This window comes from Mustela lutreola, chromosome 1 (genome assembly GCF_030435805.1).
Source record: "Mustela lutreola isolate mMusLut2 chromosome 1, mMusLut2.pri, whole genome shotgun sequence".
Taxonomy (NCBI): domain Eukaryota; kingdom Metazoa; phylum Chordata; class Mammalia; order Carnivora; family Mustelidae; genus Mustela; species Mustela lutreola.
The window spans coordinates 240,440,107-240,460,292 of NC_081290.1; the positions used below are offsets into that span (position 1 = coordinate 240,440,107).

Genomic DNA, 20,186 nt, shown 5'->3' on the forward strand with positions numbered 1-20,186 from the left:
TTCCTCCTTTAATAGGCCTTTATCAAGCTGCTGAGATATACAAGAAATTGCTAAAACTAGGGATGGATATAAAGAAATGGGAGGCAGTCTCAGAGGAGTTCACAGTTCACAGTGAAGATGGCAGGTTGATAAGTAAATAATTAAACACAACAGACTAGAGACACGTACAAACTGCTGCAGAGCACAGAAAAAGAGGGTAATTTATCCTGCCATCATTTGTAAGTTGCATACTTCAATAATGGAGTAGCCATATTTTGTAAGAATATTAATCCCTAAGAGCTGAAAGCAAAACGAAATTTTAGACAAGAGAATTTTGTAAGAACGAAGGACAATTCTTGGGGCTTTTTTTTTTTTTTAAGATTTTATTTATTCATTTGAGAGAGGCAGAGACAGAGAGGAAAGCATAAGCAGTAGGGACCAGCAGAAGCAGATTCCCCATGGAACAGAGAAGCCAGCTAGATCCCAGGACCCTGAGATCATGACCTAAGCCAAAGGCAGACTCTTAACCCCAAATGAGCCAACCAGGCGCCCCATGGAGGACAACTCTTTATGGCTATCTTGCCTCAAAGCATTTGAATTCATTAAAAGATAACTCAATACAAAGAGAGAGAGAACTATTTAATAATAGCATTTAAGCACCAGGAAAGCAAAAGGGAGAAGATAGTTTTGAACCAAGATACTTCTGAACTGTTCTCAAATTATATCATGCAGCAACCATATGCTTTATTTATGTGTAATTCCAACTAGTACACTAGTCAATAAGCACTCAATTGGTCACCGTCAGTCAGTCTTTGGTATTTTAAAAATGGCTTCCTTTACAAAACTAGCATAAATACTTAATCTTTAATTTTCAAAAGAAAAGCAATGAATTTCTGATCACAGCCTACTAAGCTTCATCAAAACTCTTACTATTTTATGAAGACCTTTTATGCTCTACATCATTGCTTATGTTCTTCCTTCTGTCTGTGATGCCCTTTGTCCTCTTTTCTAGCTAGTAATGTATCTCCTGGTATCTCTCTTACCTCTTGGTATTTCTAGTATCGAATTTATTATATACTGTAATATAATTTTTAAAATATGTGTGCTTCTCTACCAGTTAAAAGTATATCTAGTTAAGGCCTGTGATTTTTCTCATCCTTATACCACTAGTGACTAGCACAGACCTGGCATATGGTATTAGCTTTGTAAACATCTGATTTTTTAAAAAAATGCTCCTATAGGTGGGCATTATAGGAACTGCATTCTTTGTGCTATTTATTACAAAAAAATTAAATTGGAACAGTTTCCCCAAGAGATCTTTAGGTCCCCAGAGTAGAACACACATGGTAAGCAGTTCCTTCAGAAAAGTGTCCTAGAACAGATTAGTGAAAAGTTTAATTTGTTTCAAATCCCCACAGAAAGTACTTGATATTCAAATTATCAAAAAATGATTAATCACATATACAGTTATAGTAAAACATTAAATTTCCCACTTCCTCTTTTTCCATCAATAGCGCAATATACCATTCATAGTAATCATCTAAACTCCTGTATGCTCAAATTCTCTAACTATTTAACTACATATATAAAGAAGATGACTACTTAATTTTTCCCATTATAATTGAGAATAAGACTAAAACAAGTAAGAATGTTATATGAATAAGCTGAAAAAAATGAAAACAGAAACATGATCCAAGCCACCAGATTTCAATCACTTAATGTAAAAAGACAAAAACTATTCTATAATTGATGCATTAATCAAACGATTCATAAACTAACCAATCAATATATTCTTCATAAAGGTATTAAGGTAAAAATAATATTTTCTACCCTCTAAGCCTTCATTATTTCCTCTGGCATCTTTTTATCTTTCTATTTCAGGAACAAAATTATTTTTTATATTCTTGTAAAAGTTAATGTCACTTCAGGAATAATTATATAGTGTTACAGACAAAAACTTTTCCAGGGAAAGACTAAAGAGAATACCAATTTTTTTCCATTAAAATATTCAGGAATAAAAGTAACTTCCCAAATTGAAAGTTACAGCTATATTCAACATTTTAAGGATGTTCATGTAAAAAGTAAAAATAATGATAATAAGATAAACTAAAGAAAAAATTTTGGCTGTTTTAGTAATTTTTTAAAACGCATCTATATTTACTATTAGAGACAATCAACAGAAATATTGATCTAATAATAGTTAATGAAAAACTGGCTAAAGTTAATTTAAGTAAGCAAAAAGGAAGTATACATATAAAAACATTCATACCAAGACTGAATCATGAGGAAATAGAAATTTTGAGCAGACCAATAATACATAAGAAGATTGAAACAGTAATCAAAACTTCCCAACAAAGAAAAGTTGAGGACTGGATGGATTGGTAAATCCTACCAAACATTTAAAGATGAATTAATACTAAGGCTTCTCATATTTTCAAAAAAAAAGTGAAGAGGAGTGAACACTCCCAAACTAATTTTACAAGGCCAGCATTACCCTGATAACAAAGCCAGATAAGGACACTATAAGAAAAGAAAACTAAAGGTTAATATCCCTGATGAACACAGGCAAAAATTCTCAATAAAGTATCTGCAAACTGAATTCAGCATCACATTAAAAGGCTCATACACAATCATCAAGCAGGATTTATATCTGGGATGTAAAGATGGTTCGACATACACAAATCGAACAATGTGATATAACACATTAATAAAATAAAAGATTTTAAAATCACATGGTCATCTCAATAGCGCAGAAAAAGCATTTGACAAAATTCAACATCCTTTCACGGTAAAAATTCTCAACAAATTGGGCATAAAAGGAATTACCTCAACATAATAAATGCTATATATAGGAAGTCCACAGCTAACATCTTACTCAATGGTAAAAGGTTGAAAGATTTCCTGCTAAGATCAGGAATAAGACAAGGGTGCCATTTTTTTTTTTTTAAGATTTATTTATTTATTTATTTGGCAGACAGAGATCACAAGTAGGCAGAGAGGCCCACAGAGAGAGAGAGGAGAGGAAGCAGGCTCTCTGCTGAGCAGAGAGCCTATGGCAGGGCTCAGTCCCAGGACCTTGGGATCATGACCTGAACTGAAGGCAGAGGCTTTAACCCACTGAGACACTCAGGCACCCCAAGGGTGCCCTCTCTTAAACTATTCAATTCAACATAGTACTAGAAATCCTAGTTAGAGCAATTAGGCAAAAGAAAAAATAAGAAGCACCCACATAAGGAAGGAAAAAGTAAAACTGTCTCTGTAGATGATATGATCTTATATAGAGAAAATCCTGAAGACTCTACCAAAAAGCTATTACAACTAATAAACTAATTTAGTAAGTTGCAGGATACAAAGTCAACATACAAAAATCAGTTGCATTTCTATACACTAACAAAAAACTATCTGAAAAGGAAATAAAACAATCCCATTTATAACAGCATCAAATATAATTAAAAACGTGGGACAGATGTCTAATAGACATGTGAAAAAATGCTCAACATCACTAGGCATCAGGGAAATACAAATCAAAACTATAATGTGATACCTAACTCACACCAGTCACAATGGCTAAAATTAGCAACTCGGGAAACAAGAGATGTTGGCGAGGATGTGGGAAAAGGGGAACCCTCTTACACTGCTGGTGGGAATGTAAACTAGTTCAGCTACTCTGAAAAAGTGTGGATATTCCTCAAAAAGGTTAAAAATAACACTACCCTATGACCCAGCAATGGCATTACTAGGTATTTACTGAAAGGATATAAAAATAGTGATTCAGGGGCAGCCGGGTGGCTCATGGGTTAAAGCCTCTGCCTTTGGCTCAGGTCATGACAGCATCCTGGGATCGAGCCGTGCATCGGGCTCTCTGCTCGGTGGGGAGCCTGCTTCCTCCTCTCTCTCTCTCTCTCTCTCTCTGCCTGCCTCTCTACCTATTTGTGATCTCTCTGTCAAATAAATAAATAAAAATCTTAAAAAAAAAAATAGCTACTCAAAGGTGCACAGGCCCCCCAATGTTTATAGCGTCAATGTCCACGAGAGACAAAATATGGAAAAGAGCCCAGATGTCCAATGACACGTGAATGAAAAAAGAAGATGTGGTACATATACACAATGGAATATTACTCAGCCATCAAAAAGAATGAAATCTTGCCATTTGCAATGACATTAATAGAACTAGAGGGTATTATGCTAAGCAAAATAAGTTAGTCAGAGAAGAGAAATACCATGATTTCACTCATACATGGAATTTGATAAACAAAACAGAGGATCATATGGGAAGGAAAGGAAAAATAAAATAAGATAAAAACAGAGAGGGATTCTCTCTCTCTCTCTGCCTGCCTCTCTCTCCATCTACTTGTGATCTCTCTCTGTCAAATAAATAAATAAAATCTTTTAAAAAAGAAAAAAACAGAGAGGGATAAAAACTATGAGCCTCTTAATCACAGGAAACAAACTGAGGGTTGGTAAAGGGGAGGCAGGTTGGGGTATGGGGTAATTGGCTGATGGGCATTAAGGCACTTGATGTAATGAGCACTGGGTGTGATATGCAACTGATGAATTACTAAATTCTACCCTTGAAAATAATAGACTATATGTTAACTAAATTGAATTTAAATTAAATATTAAGATACAACAACAACAACACCTTAGGGATAAGTTTAACCAAGGAGATGAAAGATCTGTATGTTAAAACCAGAAGACTTTAAGAACCTAAAGAAGACACAAATAAATGGAACAATAGCCTGTGTTTATGAATCAGAAGAATTAATGTTGTTAAAATGTTCACACTACCCAAAACCATCTACAGATTCAATACAACCTCTATCAGAATTCTAATGACATTTTTCACAGAAACAGAAAAAAAAAAATCTTAAAATTTATATGGAATGATGAAAGACCCAAAATAGCCAAAGCAATTCTGAAAAACAACAAAACTGGAAGCATTACAATTCTTGATTTAAAATTGTATTACAAAGCTAGAGTAATAAAAATAGTATGGTATTGTCATAAAAACAAACACATAGATCAATAGGAGAGAAACTATATCATAGAAATAAATTCACACATATAAGGTCAATGGATATTTGAGCCAGGAATATTCAATGGGAAAGATAATCTCTTCAATAAATGGTGCTGGGGGGCGCCTGGGGGGCCCAATGGGTTAAAGCCTCTGCCTTCGGCTCAGGTCATGATCCCAGGGTCCTGGGATCGAGTGCCACATCGGGCTCTCTGCTCAGCAAGGTGCCTGCTTCTCTCTCTCTCTCTCTCTGCCTGCCTCTCTGCCTATTTGTGATCTCTGTCAAGTAAATAAATAAAATCTTAAAAAAAAAAATGGTGCTGGGAAACTGGATACTCACATGTGAAAGAATGAAATTGGTCTATCACAAAAAATTACTCAAAATGGATTAAATACATAAACATAAGAACCCAAACTATAAAACTACTAGAGGAAAAGCTTCTTCATATTGGTTTGGCAATGATTTTTTTCAATAAGACACCAAAAAGAAAAAAATAAAGAAGTGGGACAATAGCAAATTAAAAAGTTTCTGCACAGGGGCAACTGGGTGGCTCAGTGGGTTAAAGCCTCTGCTTCCGGCTCAGGTCATGATCCCAGGGTGCTGGGATCGAGCCCCACATCTGGCTCTTTGCTTCGCAGGGAGCCTGCTTCCTCCTCTCTCTCTCTGCCTACCTGCGATCTCCCTCTGTCAAATAAATAAATAAAATCTTAAAAAAAAAAAGTTTCTGCACAGCTAAAGAAATAAATCAGCAAAATGAAAAGGCAACCGACAGAATAGGAGAAAATATATGCAAACCATCTATCTGAGAAGGGAATAAAACTAAAATATATTAGGAACACATACAACTCGATAGCAAAACAAACACCTATCAGATTAAAAACTGGGCAAAGGACTGAACGGACATTTTTCCAAAGACATAATAAATCCCATGAAAAGATGCTTAGCATCACTAATCATCAGGGAAATGCAAATCAAAACCACAGTGAGTTATCATCTTACATTTGTTAGAATGATTACCAAAAAGATAAGAGGTAACAAGTGTTGGCAAGGCAGTAGAGAAAAGGCATCCTGTAAGCACTCTTGGTAGAAATGTAAATTAGTGCAGTCATTTCGGAAAATAGTATGGAGGTATCTGAAGAAATTAAAAATAGAACTACCATATGATCCAGAAATCCCACTTCTGATTATATATCCAAAAGAAATGAAATCCCTATCTCAAAGAGATATCTACATTCTCATTACATGTTCATTACAACATTATTCATAACAGCTAAAACAAGGAAACAACCTAAGTATAAATGGATAAATGAATTAAAAAAATACATACAATACAATGGAATGTTATTGACCACAAAAAGGAAGAAATCCTTTTTTGGGACAACATGGACAGACCTTAAAGGCATTATGTTAAGTGAAACAAGTCAGACAGAGAAAGACAAATACTCTATGTTTTCACTTATGTGTGGAATTAAAAAAAAAAAAAAGCTGAATTCACAGAAATAGAAAGTAGAATGGTGGTTAACAGGGACTCAGGGGTGTGAGAAATGGGAGATGCTGGTCAAAGGGCAGAAATTCTAAATATAAAATGAATAAATTCTGGAGATCTAATGTATAGCATGGTGATTATCATTAACAAAACTGTATTATATGCTGAAAAGTGGTTAAGGGAGTAGATCTTAAATATTATCAGCATACACATAAAAATGATGATTATGTAAGGCGACAGAGGTGTTAACTAACCTTACTATAGTAAACATTTCACAATATATATTTGAATCAAGTCATCACGTTGTAAACCTTAAACTTAAATAAGCTATATGTCAAAAATACCTCAATAAAGCTGGGGAAAAAAGTATTAAGTACAAATGATACAAGACTACTGTTTATGAAAATAGAGTGATAATAGCTGAAGGTCCAAGATCATTTTAGTCTGTGACTTTAAAGACTTTAAAAATGTCTAATAAGGGGCACCTGGGTGGCTCAATGGGTTAAGCCTCTGCCTTCAGCTCAGGTCATGATCTCAAGGTCCTGGGACAGAGCCCCGCATCAGGCTCTCTGCTCAGCAGGGAGCCTGCTTCTCTCTCTCTCTGCCCGCCTCTCTGCCTACTTGTGATCTCTATCTGTCAAATAAATAAATAAAATGTTTAAAAATACTAATAAAATAAAAATGTCTAATAAGGGAAACTTGGGCTCAGTCAGTTAAGCCTCTGCCTTCAGCTCAAGTCATGATCCTAGGGTACTGGGACTGATCCCTGCATCAGGCTCCCTGCTCAGTGGGGAGCCTGCTTCTCCCCCTCCTGTTCCCCCTGCTTCTCCCTCTGTCAAATAATTAAATAAAATCGTTAAAATAAAATAAAACAAGTCTAATAAATAATATACTGTAAAAACTGTGGAATATTCTGAAACTAGTGTACTTGCTATTAAAATCCAAATTATAGCTAAACGGATATAATAAAACATGTCCTGAATATTTCTTTTACTTTTTTTTTTAAGATTTTATTTATTTATTTGACACAGAGAGAGAGAGCACAAGTAGGCAAACAGGCAGGCAGAGGGAAAGGGGGAAGCAGGCTTCCCCACTGAGCAGAGAGCCCGATGCGGGGCTCAATCCCAGGACACTGGGATCATGACCTGAGTTAAAGGCAGTGGCTTAACCCACTGAGCCACCCAGGCGCCCCACAACATGTCATGAATATTTCACAAAATTATTTGGGTTAAGGAGGGACATCTGAGTTAAATAAGTATGGATTAAATGATAAAATGAGATGGGCTATAAAACCAGCCCTATGAATACAATCTTACTAACGTTAAAAAACAAAAACAAAACTAGTTTTCCACACTTAAAACACAAATCTTCAGGTAAACAACAATAGTTCACATAGGCTAAAAGAAACAAATAAACAAGATGGAAAGTAAGAGATAAAGGTGACTGACAGGAAATTATGGGCTGATGGTAAAAGTCCACATAATTATTTCAGGCAAACACAGAGACATCTCAAACTATGAAAAACAAATTCATTATCCTAACAATCCTTGGAGAGAAGAACCAAGGAAATGGTATCATTACATTTAGACCTTCCACAGGAAAACTGGTCAAGGCTACAACTTGTCTGCTTCCTGTCTGTGTTTTATAAAATCCACCACTACGATCTCACCCCAACCCAGGTAGTGAACTCTGATAATAGTCTAATATTGGCCTTCAACAACAGTCCAACCAAAATGACTGGTGATAAGAACATGCCTTTAGTCAGAATTATCAGTACCACATGTTCTGGAAACTACAACTCTGCACATGGCGCTGTTTTAGAGGCATCCTTCTTTTTCCTTCCCTTTCTTATCTTTTCCTTATTTTTTCCCTGGAAAATTAAATTTTGAATATGTAAGCAAAAGATAATTCAGCTCAAACATACTAGAGAGTAAAATAATGAAATGTGATCTTCAAATTACTAATAATCATACATTCTGGCACATTTCATCCATAGATAGAACATCTGATGCAATAATGATTGCCATTTTCTTCACGGCTAATATATTCACTCATTTAGTCAAAAAATACTAATGTCTTCTGAGTCCAAGGTACTATACCAAATATAGAAGACACACAGAATACTAAGATGAGGAAGTTCTTAAAGCTCACAGTCTTATTAACTTCTTACTAATAAACAGGGAAAAAGCATGGAGGAGAATTTCCATACCATCCCTGAAGACATCTGGCAATCAACACATCTGTCCTGTACTGCTTCTATACTTCTACTTCTAGACTTTCTATTATCTGAGGATAAAATCTGTTTAAGCACTGTACTTTTTAAAATAATAAAAGTTAAAATAGTTTTATAAGTTTAAGATTTTATTTATTTATTTGTTTATTTAATTTATCTGATAGAGAGAGAGAAAGAGAAAGAAAACACAATCAGGGAGGAGAAGCAGAGGGAGAGGAGTAAGTAGACTCTATGCTAAGTACAGAGCCTGAGGCAGGGCTTAATCCCAAGACCCCTGAGATCACAACATGAGCTGAAATCAAGAGTCCGGTGCTTAACTGACTGAGACACCCATGTGCCCGTAGTTATATACGTTTTTTAAAAAATATTTTCATTGGAAGATTAAACACAAATATAGAAAATCATGCAAATAAAAAAGATGGCTTAAGGAATTATCTTACAAACACTACTTAAGAAAGAGAACTTTGCCAGCAACCCTTCCACATGCAACTAATCAGAGCTACCTCTCTAGTGCCACGAGTAACCTTTATCTTGACTTTTCTATTAACCATTTTCCTGATTTTTTTTCTATAGCTTTATCACCCAAATGTGCATTCCTAGACACTATAATTCAATCTCACTCTATTAAAAAGGGGATTTTTAAAAAAAGATATTTATTTGTTTATTTATTTGAGAAAGAGAGAGAGAGAAAGCACAGAGGGAGAGGAAGAAGGAGAAGCAGACTCGCTACTGAGCAGAGTCTGGCTTGAACCCAGGAACCTGAGATCACAACCTGAGCTGAAGGCAAACATTCAACGGACTGAGCCACCAAGAAGCCCCCCAAATAGGATGTTTTACAACTCTTTTAATCTAGAGATTACTCCTCCTTTCCCTTCCTTATAATTTATTTATTAAAGAACCTGGGACATTTGGCCAATAGAGTTTCTACAAACAGATTATTTTTTAAGTTTCTAATTCTAATTCCAGTAGAGTTAACATACAGTGTTGTATTAGTTTCAGGTGTGTAATACAGTGATTCAACAATTCTATACATTACTCAGTTCTCATCATGATAAGTGCGCTCTTAATCCCCTTCACCTATTTCCTCCATCCTCCCACCCCACTCCCCTCTAGTAAACATCAGTTTGTTCTCTTTGGTGAAGAATATGTTTCTTGGTTTCTCTCTCTTTTTTCCTTTGCTTATTTTTTTTTCTTAAATTCCACATATAAGTGAAATCATATGGTATTTCTCTTTCTCTGACTTATTATGCTTAGCATTATACCCTCTAGCTCCATCCATGTTGTTGTAAATAGCAAGATTTTAATTCTATTTCATGGATGAATAATATTTCATCACATATATAAACCACATTGTCTAAGAACCTAATTTTGACAACTGCAATCTAGTGCAGTTCACTATGTTCCCCTATCTTCTATATTTTCTGCAATCAGATTTAATCCCTCCCGCGAAACTACAGGTACTGTTTGGCAAGGCTAGATCTGTCTGTTTTCTTTCCTAACATAATACTTGTTGATGCTGAGAATTTCAATTACTAAAGAATGTAAAATGATGAAGTTCTAGCACTATATATTTTTTTCATTTATTGATAGAATACTTTTAAAAAGAGATAACTTCCCTAATCGACTACTGGGTTATCCTGTATTACAATTCATATAGACAAGACAGAATAAATGCTGCATTCTTTTCCTTTATTGATAAGTTTTCAAGATAACAAATCATTTCCCTGTCACATTCTAAGATAGTTTTTCATTTAATATTATTACAAATTCATAAAAACGTTTGCTGGGGGCAGCTGGATGGCTCAGTCAATTAGGCATCAATGCTTGGTTTCAGCTCAGGTCAAGATCTCAGGGTCGTGAGATTGAGCCCTGTGTTGGGCTCTGCACTCAGTGGGGAGTCTGCTTGAGATGCTCTTCCTCTCCCTCTGCTCCAACATTCATGTGCTCTCTCTCTCTCTTAGACATATATAAATAATTTTAAAAATTTTTTTAACTAAAAATTGTTTTAAAAGATAAAATATCTGCTGGGTTTCAACAAATTGCAATTTTCACCATTTATGAAGCTCAAATTATACCATTGTAGATCCATGCAAGTCTCTTCAAGATAGCTCCTGAATTCCTTTGACAAAGCCCTAATAATTTTTTCTTTATTGAGTTATAATTCATATACCATAAAACTCACCCTTATATAGCATACAGTTCTGTGGGGTTTAGCACAGTCATAGGTTGTAAAACCATTACCAGTCTCTAACTCTAAAGCAATTTCATGACCTGATGAGAAACCTAATTCTCATCATCAGTCACTCCATTGTTCTCCCCATCAGCTCTTGGCACCCACTAATCTCTCTGTCTTGATGGACTTCCCTATTGTAGACATTTCCTATAAATGGAATCACAAAATATTATGGCCCTTTGAGACTTGCTTCCTTCACTTTCACACAATGTTTTCAAGATTTGTTTCATTTGTAGCATGTAACAACAATCACTCCTTTTTATGGCTGAATATTATTCCATTATGTGGATATACCACGATTTGTTTATCCATTTATGAGTTGATGGACACCTGGGTTGTTTTTATTTTTTTGGCTATTATGAATAATGCTGCTATGAACATTCATATATAAGTTTTTATATGAATATAGGTTCTCAATTCATTTGTAGAATTTAATATACTTTAACATATGCACACACACATATACCATAAATCATCACACAATCAAGATAATGAACACAAACATCCCAAAGTTTCCTCCTAACTCTTTGTCATCCCTCTCTTCCCACTCCCAGGGCAACCAGTGACCTGTTTCTATTACTACAGATTAGACTGTATTTTCTTGAGCTTTATAGAAACCAAATCATACAGTATGCATTCTTCTTTGTAAGGCTTTTTAAATTCAGCATAATTATTTTCTGATTAATCCATGCTGTAGCATATATCAATAATTCATTACTTTGCATTGCTTAGTAGCATTCCACTGTATGGATATATCAGAGATTATTTACCCATTATCATCACCATTATCCACTGCCATTGATGAACACTGATCTTGTTCCCAGTTATATACTATTACAGAAATGTGAATATGAACATTCGTATACAAGTATTTTATGGACAATGCTATCATTTTCTTTAGGTAAATGGAGTGAAAGCCTTAGGAGTGGAATGACTGGATTATTTGGTTTAAACTGTGCTCTAATTCACATTCTCATCAGCAGTGAATTAAATTCACAACTCCCCTATAACTTTGCCAATATTCAGGTAGCACTCTGAAAAGCTGGAATATTGTTTTCCCTCTCCCTCCCTCCTAAGGGATATGCCCCAAGTTGTGCACCTTCTGCCAACTGCCACAAGCAGCGATGATACAGCAAGCTCTACCCTTCACTCTTCTTTGTTCTCAGTGGCATCAAAACAGTGCTGATTCGGTCAGTGCTCCAAATGAGTTGAGACAGTCTCACCCTCAGGCAGCCCTCCATAAAGCTGGAAAATTGCATACATACTCCATTCTTCTCCTTCCCCCTCCCCCAAGGAGAGGTGGCAAGCTGAGGTGTCCTCTCCCAGTGCTGAGCTGTGCTGGCTTAGGAGAGAGGCTGACAGGGTAAAGTGAAATTGTTCTTTTTACCCATTTTAATGTGTCTGTTCTCAGCTTTGTGATCACCTGGGGTATTGGAAATTCTTTGCTAGATTCTGGAATTCTCATAAAGGTATTTTGGTCAGTATATCACTATTAAAGCAACGCTCCTGTGGAAGAAAAAGGACTAGGACTTCTTATGCTGCCATCTTGCTGATGTCACCCCCCCAAATTCTAAGTCTTGACTGTTTATCTCCTTCACTATTTTAAGCACAATTATTTAAATATGTGGATTTGCTAACTATTTTTCTGGTGCCCTGTGGGTTTTTATATTATCTATAGTTTCTTCTGTATTTCTTTCATATAGGATTAGTCCTCATATTTCTATAGTTTCTTCTGTATTTCTTTCATATAGGATTAGTCCTCATATTTCTGGTCATTTTTGATTGAGTGCTGGGCAAACTCTGTAGACATACTGAAGACCTAGAATGCAATTACCTTGTTCCAGAGAGGAATTTACTTTTACTTGTACTATATGGCTAGAGACAGTAGCATCAAGGATCATAATAATCATTTCAAGGAATTAAAATGATTTCAAGTTCCACTTCATTTTCTCAAGGGATCTTGTGTGGACCTTGTTTACTTGTGATTTACTCATTCCTATGTTGTGATCCTTTGTAGTCTCAACTCAAAGCATGAGTGCTTTATAAAGAAATCTCCCTTGATAAAACCTGACCTCAGTTTTCATGCTCCCTGTGGGATATCAATACTGCTGTGATCAGCTTTTCAGTTAATTCTTCCAAAATCAACAGATGCTCTGGGAAAAACTGGTCCCAAATATATGGCTCACTTCTCTAGGTTTCCTTTAGTATCTTTACTGCCTCTCATGCTTTCAAGTAGATGATGTTCATATTTACATAGTTTTTCTAGTTGTTATTAAGACGGTTAGTCTAAATTATATAGTCCACCATTACTTGAACACATGTCCAGGTTTTATAAATTATACTTTATCTACAGTAGTTTTTCACAGTGGGAGTGCTACCGGTCTTTTTGAGGTTAAAAACTCTTCTGGTACACATACATCATGCATAAGGGATGTTTAATATCCCTGGTCCTGGGCCCTAAATGCCAGTAACATCCCTCCCCTCCCCCTGGTCAAACCATTGTAAAAACTCAAAAACATAACAGGGTTCTAAAGCACTCATTAAGATAAAAGGCAGATTATTTTATTTGTGTCACTATTTTTCTGTTCCCCTTAATGGTAAATCTTTGTTTTTACTAACCCTTGTATGAGGTATACAGTCTCTTCTAAAAGTAAAAAAGTCATGTGAATAACCCTTGGCTAAAATCAACCAAGTCAATGGTTAGTAGGGACCATGGACAGGGTTCAGATAACCAATGAACTCCTGAAAATTATTTCTAGAAGATTATGGAAAGAGTATTTAATCAACAAGATATTCTTGGGGCACTGGGTGGCTCAGTGGGTTAAGCCTCTGCCTTTGGCAAGGGTCATGATCCCAGAGTCCTGGGATTGAGCCCTGTATTGGGCTCTCTGCTCAGCAGGGAGCCTGCTTCCCCCCTCTCCGCCTGCCTCTTGTGATCTCTCTCTCTCTCTCTCAAATAAATAAATAACATCTTTAAAAAACAAAAACAAAACCAAGATATTCTTTAGAGAACAAAGTACCACCAGGGAAATTACCTATTTCACCTATTAAGAAAAAATATAGCTTTAATTACATTAGGACTGAGTTGAAATGACTTAGTGAGCAGCAGAGTATTTTTGGAGGGGAGAGATGAAGGGATAGGTAATTTTTTAGTGTTTGAACTCCTGACGGGAAGCAGATGTAAGGGATTTTTAGTAATAGGATTCCCTACTACTTTGGGATTGGTATCACCATTAATCTTTACTAAGATACTATAAAACTGTATATTTACATTAATTTCTTCTGAGGCTTTCTAAATTTGACAACTGAAGTCACAGCAGAAGAATAAGGATGGGACCATTAATGAAAAAGGAGTGACAATTTAGAAAGCTGAGCTAGGGGCGCCTGGGTGGCTCAGTGGGTTAAGCTGCTGCCTTCGGCTCAGGTCATGATCTCGGGGTCCTGGGATCGAGTCCCGCATCGGGCTCTCTGCTCAGCGGGGAGCTTGCTTCCCTCTCTCTCTCTGCCTGCCTCTCTGTCTACTTGTGACCTCTCTCTGTCAAATAAATAAATAAAATCTTAAAAAAAAAAAAAAAAAAAGAAAGCTGAGTTAGAAGCAAAACTCAGCATGAAACAGAAGGGAAACAAGAGGCTGGAAGTTTTGTGTAAGGTAATAATAATCCCATGGATAATAACATGAACCCTACGGAAGGGAAGGTTTCAATGTAACTTAAAAAAGACAAAGACAGATGGAGAACAATGACAAAGACTGAATCAAAGAGAGTGGGACACTCATACGCAGGCACATATAAAGGACAAGTAAGAGGTAGAGTAAATAGGAATCTCTGGCAGCCCCAATCAGAAACATCTTCACTTTAAAGTTGTATGATTCCTTAAAGGAAGTACAAGCTGTCCGATAGACAGAGTGCACTTTATTGTATCCTCCCTGCAATTCTTGAGCCTTTTCATTGCTAGAAAATATGGTGATAAAGTTCCGATCCAGATCATGGATTAGAAGGACAGGACTTTCTGTTTCATTCGACAAGGTTTCTGCAAAAGTAATTCAGTAAAGGAAAAGCAAAATATACCATCTATTCATCTTTTAAAACATAAGGAAAATCTGCCTATTTTCTGTATGTCTAACTGACTCCAGAGCAAAAGAGGCCAGAGTTAAAAATCTTTTAAAAGAATAAGCATCATTCAGAGAAAGGGGAACCCTCCTACACTGTTGGTGGGAATGCAAGCTGGTGCAGCCACTCTGGAAAACAGCATGGAGGTTCCTCAAAATGTTGAAAATAGAACTGCCTATGACCCAGCAATTGCACTACTGGGTATTTACCCTAAAGATACAAACGTAGTGATCCAAAGGGGCACGTGCACCCGAATGTTTATAGCAGCAATGTCCACAATAGCCAAACTATGGAAAGAACCTAGATGTCCATCCACAGATGAATGGATCAAGAAGATGTGGTATATATACGCAATGGAATACTATGCAGCCATCAAAAGAAATGAAATCTTGCCATTTGCGACAACATGGATGGAACCAGAGTGTATCATGCTTAGCGAAATAAGTCAAGCAGAGAAAGACAACTATCATATGATCTCCCTGATATGAGGAAGTGGTGATGCAACATGGGGCTTAAGTGGGTAGAAGAAGAATCAATGAAACAAGATGGAATTGGGAGGGAGACAAACCATAAGTGACTCTTAATCTCACAAAACAAATTGAGGGTTGCTGGGGGGAGGGGGGTTGGGAGAAGGGGGTGGGATTATGGACATTGGGGAGGGTATGTGCTTTGGTGAGTGCTGTGAAGTGTGTAAACCTGGTGATTTACAGACCTGTACCCCTGGGGATAAAAATATATGTTTATAAAAAATTAAAAATTAAAAAAAAAAAAAGAATAAGCATCATTTAAGATTAGGACCCACATGTGCCTGGGTGGCTCAGTGGGTTAAGCCGCTGCCTTCGGCTCAGGTCATGATCTCAGGGTCCTGGGATCGAGTCCCGTATCGGGCTCTCTGCTCAGCAGGGAGCCTGCTTCCCTCTCTCTCTCTGTCTCTCTCTGCCTGTCTCTCCATCTGCTTGTGATATCTCTCTGTCAAATGAATAAATAAAATCTTTAAAAAAAAAAATTAATTAAAAAAATAAAAAAAAAGATTAGGACCCACATAATTATCTATTTTATGTATCAGGTATTGTGCTTAAAATTAATCCACAGGAGGACACTGACAATGGGGGGAAAAACATACCCAACTGCTGAAACAGAAGAGCGACGCTAGTGCCTGTGACAGGAAGACTATCATGCAAAGGAGTCTGGATCAGCTGTCTGTCTCCTGCACCCAAGGAAAACAGCTTCTGCAGAATGGGAAAACACACACAGAAACATAAATGATTTCTTTTCAGACATTTTCTTAAGACAAAAAAAAAATCCCTTTAAGTTCAAATTTTTAAAATTTTTTTGAATATTGAGTTGGTGATAACCCTGTAAGACCCAATTAGTAGATGCCAAGAATAAAAATGTAGCTGATAACATTCAAGTTACACTATGCTCATATGATCATGGTATAAGAAAATTCAGTAAGGAGAAAGCTGCAATTTATTAAATGATGAGATATAAAAATCGCTGACAATCACAGTTACCTAAAAAATAATAAAACATTAAAGTCAACGTTTTTATGCCAATTTTATGTCAATAAAACTTGGAGGAAGAAATAAAACTATATAATATGAACCATATATGCAATATTTTAAAATTTTAGTAGCCACAATAAAAAGTTTACTTTTTTAATTATTTTTTTACTTATTTGTCAGAGAAATGGAGAGAAAGACAGAAAGAGCACAAAGGCAGGGGTTGTGGAAGCAGAATCTGGAGAAGCATGTTCCCCATAGAGCAGGGAGCCCGACACAGGACTCGATCCCAGGACCCTGGGATCATGACCTGAGCTGAAGGCAAATGCTTAACCACCTGAGCCATCCTGGTATCCTCCAACAAAAAAAAAAAAATTTTTTTATTTAAGATTTTTATTTATTTATTTGACAGACAGAGGTTACAAGTAGGCAGAGAGAGGGGAGGAAGCAGGCTCCCTGCTGAGCAGAGAGCCTGATGCGGGGCTCGATACCAGGACCCTGGGACCATGACCTGAGCTGAAGGCAGAGGCTTTAACCCACTGAGCCACCCAGGCGCCCCACAAAAAAATTTTTTTAATTAAAAAATAAATTCACAAAATAAAGTTAGCAGAAATCCCACCATGATAAAGGTCCATGAAGCAATTCCACTGCTATCAAATTTATGTCATTTGTGACCAAACTCATATTTTATATTCTTCCCTTGGAGCAGGGGGAGAAGACTGAGGGAATAGGGAACAGGAGGGAAAAAAGGGAATAAAAATTAAAGAAAAACAGAAGATACCAGGTAAGACAAAACACAGTTAAAAGGCAAAGGGTAAAGCAAATGGATGTCCGTTTCACTGCAAGTATCATCTCTGTCAGACTGAGGAGGATAAACAATTGAAGTTTTAGAGGGCTGTCCTCTTCTACAGTATTACACAAGAATAAACAAAATACACAATCAACTAATCAGTTTTAGGGCTTAAGGAGAAGAATTTTTTTTTTTTTAAGTTTGGTCCTCTAGAAACACTGAGACATAGAAGCTGAGGTTCTACTGCAGAGAGGAAAATAAAAATCCTTGGACAAACAAGATGAAAAACCCATGACCACTCTAACAAAGTTTTGTTCCAGTAAAATAATTTAATGTTCTCCCTTAAGGCTAAATATATGACAAAATCCTTGGGAAATTTTAAGGAACAGATTACACTTTTTAGGAAAGATCTGTGATTCCACATGATCATCAACATTATTATTGCTAAAGGTAGCAAACTGAAATAAGAAAAATAAGCCACCTTCTTTCAAAGCTTACATGTGAGCTATTCTGTTAAAGATAACAAACACAGAAAAATGGTTTTAGGGTCATGTATAATTGCTGTTATCCAGGAAAATGAATAAATAAATAAACCTATTCAGAAGTAGTTATAAGTGCTACAAAAAAAATGTTTTGAGAGTTTTCTTAATGTTATCTCCTAATTTTTAATCACTTATAAATTTTTTATATAAGTTAATAAAATGAGCCATAACTACATAGAAGAGGAAGAAAGGCAAAAAGAATGTATTTTTTAAATGTTTAAATATTTTAAAAAGTGTGTTTCCAAGAAAATGTAAACTAGAGTTCAAGTTACACAAAATATGACTACTAATTATGCTATGTTAAAGGTGAACCCGGAGTTAAAATTAACCTCGTGACCTAAGAAAAGAATGGAATCTTGGGTCTCTCTCTAGAAGGCAGACCATAGGGATAATGGTTAACTAAGATCTTCTTTAAAATGAGAATATTCAAGGACCTTTTTTTTTCCCCCCTTTCCTTCATAAATTAAATTAACTGGAGGAGAAAAAAAGAGGAATAGGTCCTCTTCATTTCCCTTCTCATTCTATTTACCTGAGACCCTCCAGCCGCTGGGACAAGGCATGCACACAGGTTTGCAATGAGACTTTCCAAGGAGACATTCAGACTATCCACATAAACAGTGTAGATCAAACCTAGGCAAGCCTGCAAAGAGAAGATGCATGCAGTTTTTTCATGGAAAAAGTAAGCATTGAAAATAAATTGCTGCGACATCTGCTGCTAGGAAATTTCCCTTTGAAGTCAGTAAAGTATATCCTACAATGACCACAGAACAAATTTTTAGCAGCAAATGTTATTAGGTTTATTAAATTTTCTTCCTTAATCAGACGCTCTAAATGAGCTTTTGAGGTAAGTTTATAAAAAACAGAAATCTATAATTTGTAAAACAGGGGCTTGAGCTCAGATAACCACTTTAGCAAATTTGTAGGGCTTTAAAACTGTTTTTCTCTTACTTTGCAAAACTCCCAATTTCAAGATAAAAATTAAGAAATTTTATATTTTTGTGATTCTTACAAATTCAGAACATCTGCTTTACAGAAAAATTCTGTGAATTATTACAAAATAGAGGTTAGTAAAATAGAGATAAGATATTATAAACACTTTAAGCTCAGAAGAAGGTAGATAGTAAAATGGAAGACAAAATACAACCTTTACAAATGATTCAGTTTATTTAAATTTGTGACTTTAAAACATTAGAATTTGTTAGAAGTTACCCATTATCACTGAAATCTTGAAATGAAGCTAATTTTTATACAATATATAATCTCAGTAATATACAAAGTTTTCCAGAAATTCCAAGTCCTTGGGAAATGTTAAGGTATATTTTATACCCTTCAAAAGATCTGTGATTTTGGACAATAATCAACATTACTATTACCAAAGGTAGCAACTGAAATAAAAGAATAGCCCTCTTCCTTCATAGCTTAAATGTATTTATAACTAAATAAAAAAATTTTTGCATTGGAAAAATTCTGAGTGTCTCAAAAAGGAAAATATCTGGAAGTAAAGAATATTTTAAAGCCATCCTGGCAATCAGAACTTTTTGAAATTGCAAATATCCATTCTACTTACTTGGGCCTGATATTCCTCAAAAGAAGATAAATAAAAACAGACAGAATTGTTCTATTGCTAATGCATTTTAAATTTGCTACAAGCAATCAAATAATTTCTTTTAGATTCATAAATTTTGGAATCAGTAGCCATGGGATCTATATTAAAGCAAACACTACATCTTTATAAGTTTAAATAGTCATATTAACTCAGGAATTTATTTTACCCAACATAAACACATTTTTCAGTTCACACTAAATTTGTTTTATTGATGGATCCCTAAATCAATTTAAAGACATTTTAAATAAAAAATCATGCTACCATGGTTCACTCAAAATAGATTCACACAATAATACAAATCAATAATGACAACTGTGAGTTCTTTACCCTAAAAATTTCTGGATAATCTAATCTGGATACCAACACCAGGCTTTTGGGAGCAAACACTTCTGCAGGCTGAATTAAACCAGACACTTCCACTTCACCTTCAATCTCTTCCTTCTTTGTTCCCTAGAAAAAGATGCACTGTAATCAAGAGACAGAATTTCCTAGGTTTATAACACAAAAAACAGACATATCACACATTTTCACGTAATTTATAAAATCCAAAGTTAATTATAAAATATAATTTATAATATAATTTACAAAACTCAAAAGTAAAGACACAGACTTTGACAGGAATCTAAGAAGCAAGTAAGCAGGCAAAAAGTTATAAAGGAAGGCACGCTTATTTCACTTCTGAAAAGCTCCT

The 20,186-nt window shown here is 35.6% G+C and overlaps 1 protein-coding gene across 2 annotated transcripts in view; it reads right to left on the reverse strand.

The window, feature by feature from the left end:
* SBF2 (SET binding factor 2) overlaps nt 1–20,186 on the reverse strand; it is a 479,243-nt gene that overhangs the window by 229,072 nt on the left and 229,985 nt on the right. For both annotated transcript variants that reach the window (XM_059135879.1, XM_059135868.1), the window contains exons 4-6: nt 19,823–19,945; nt 18,419–18,529; nt 16,179–16,284 (exon numbers count right to left, since the gene is read on the reverse strand). In XM_059135879.1, the coding sequence (XP_058991862.1) occupies nt 16,179–16,284; nt 18,419–18,529; nt 19,823–19,945 (340 nt within the window). The remainder of the gene's footprint in view (nt 1–16,178; nt 16,285–18,418; nt 18,530–19,822; nt 19,946–20,186) is intronic.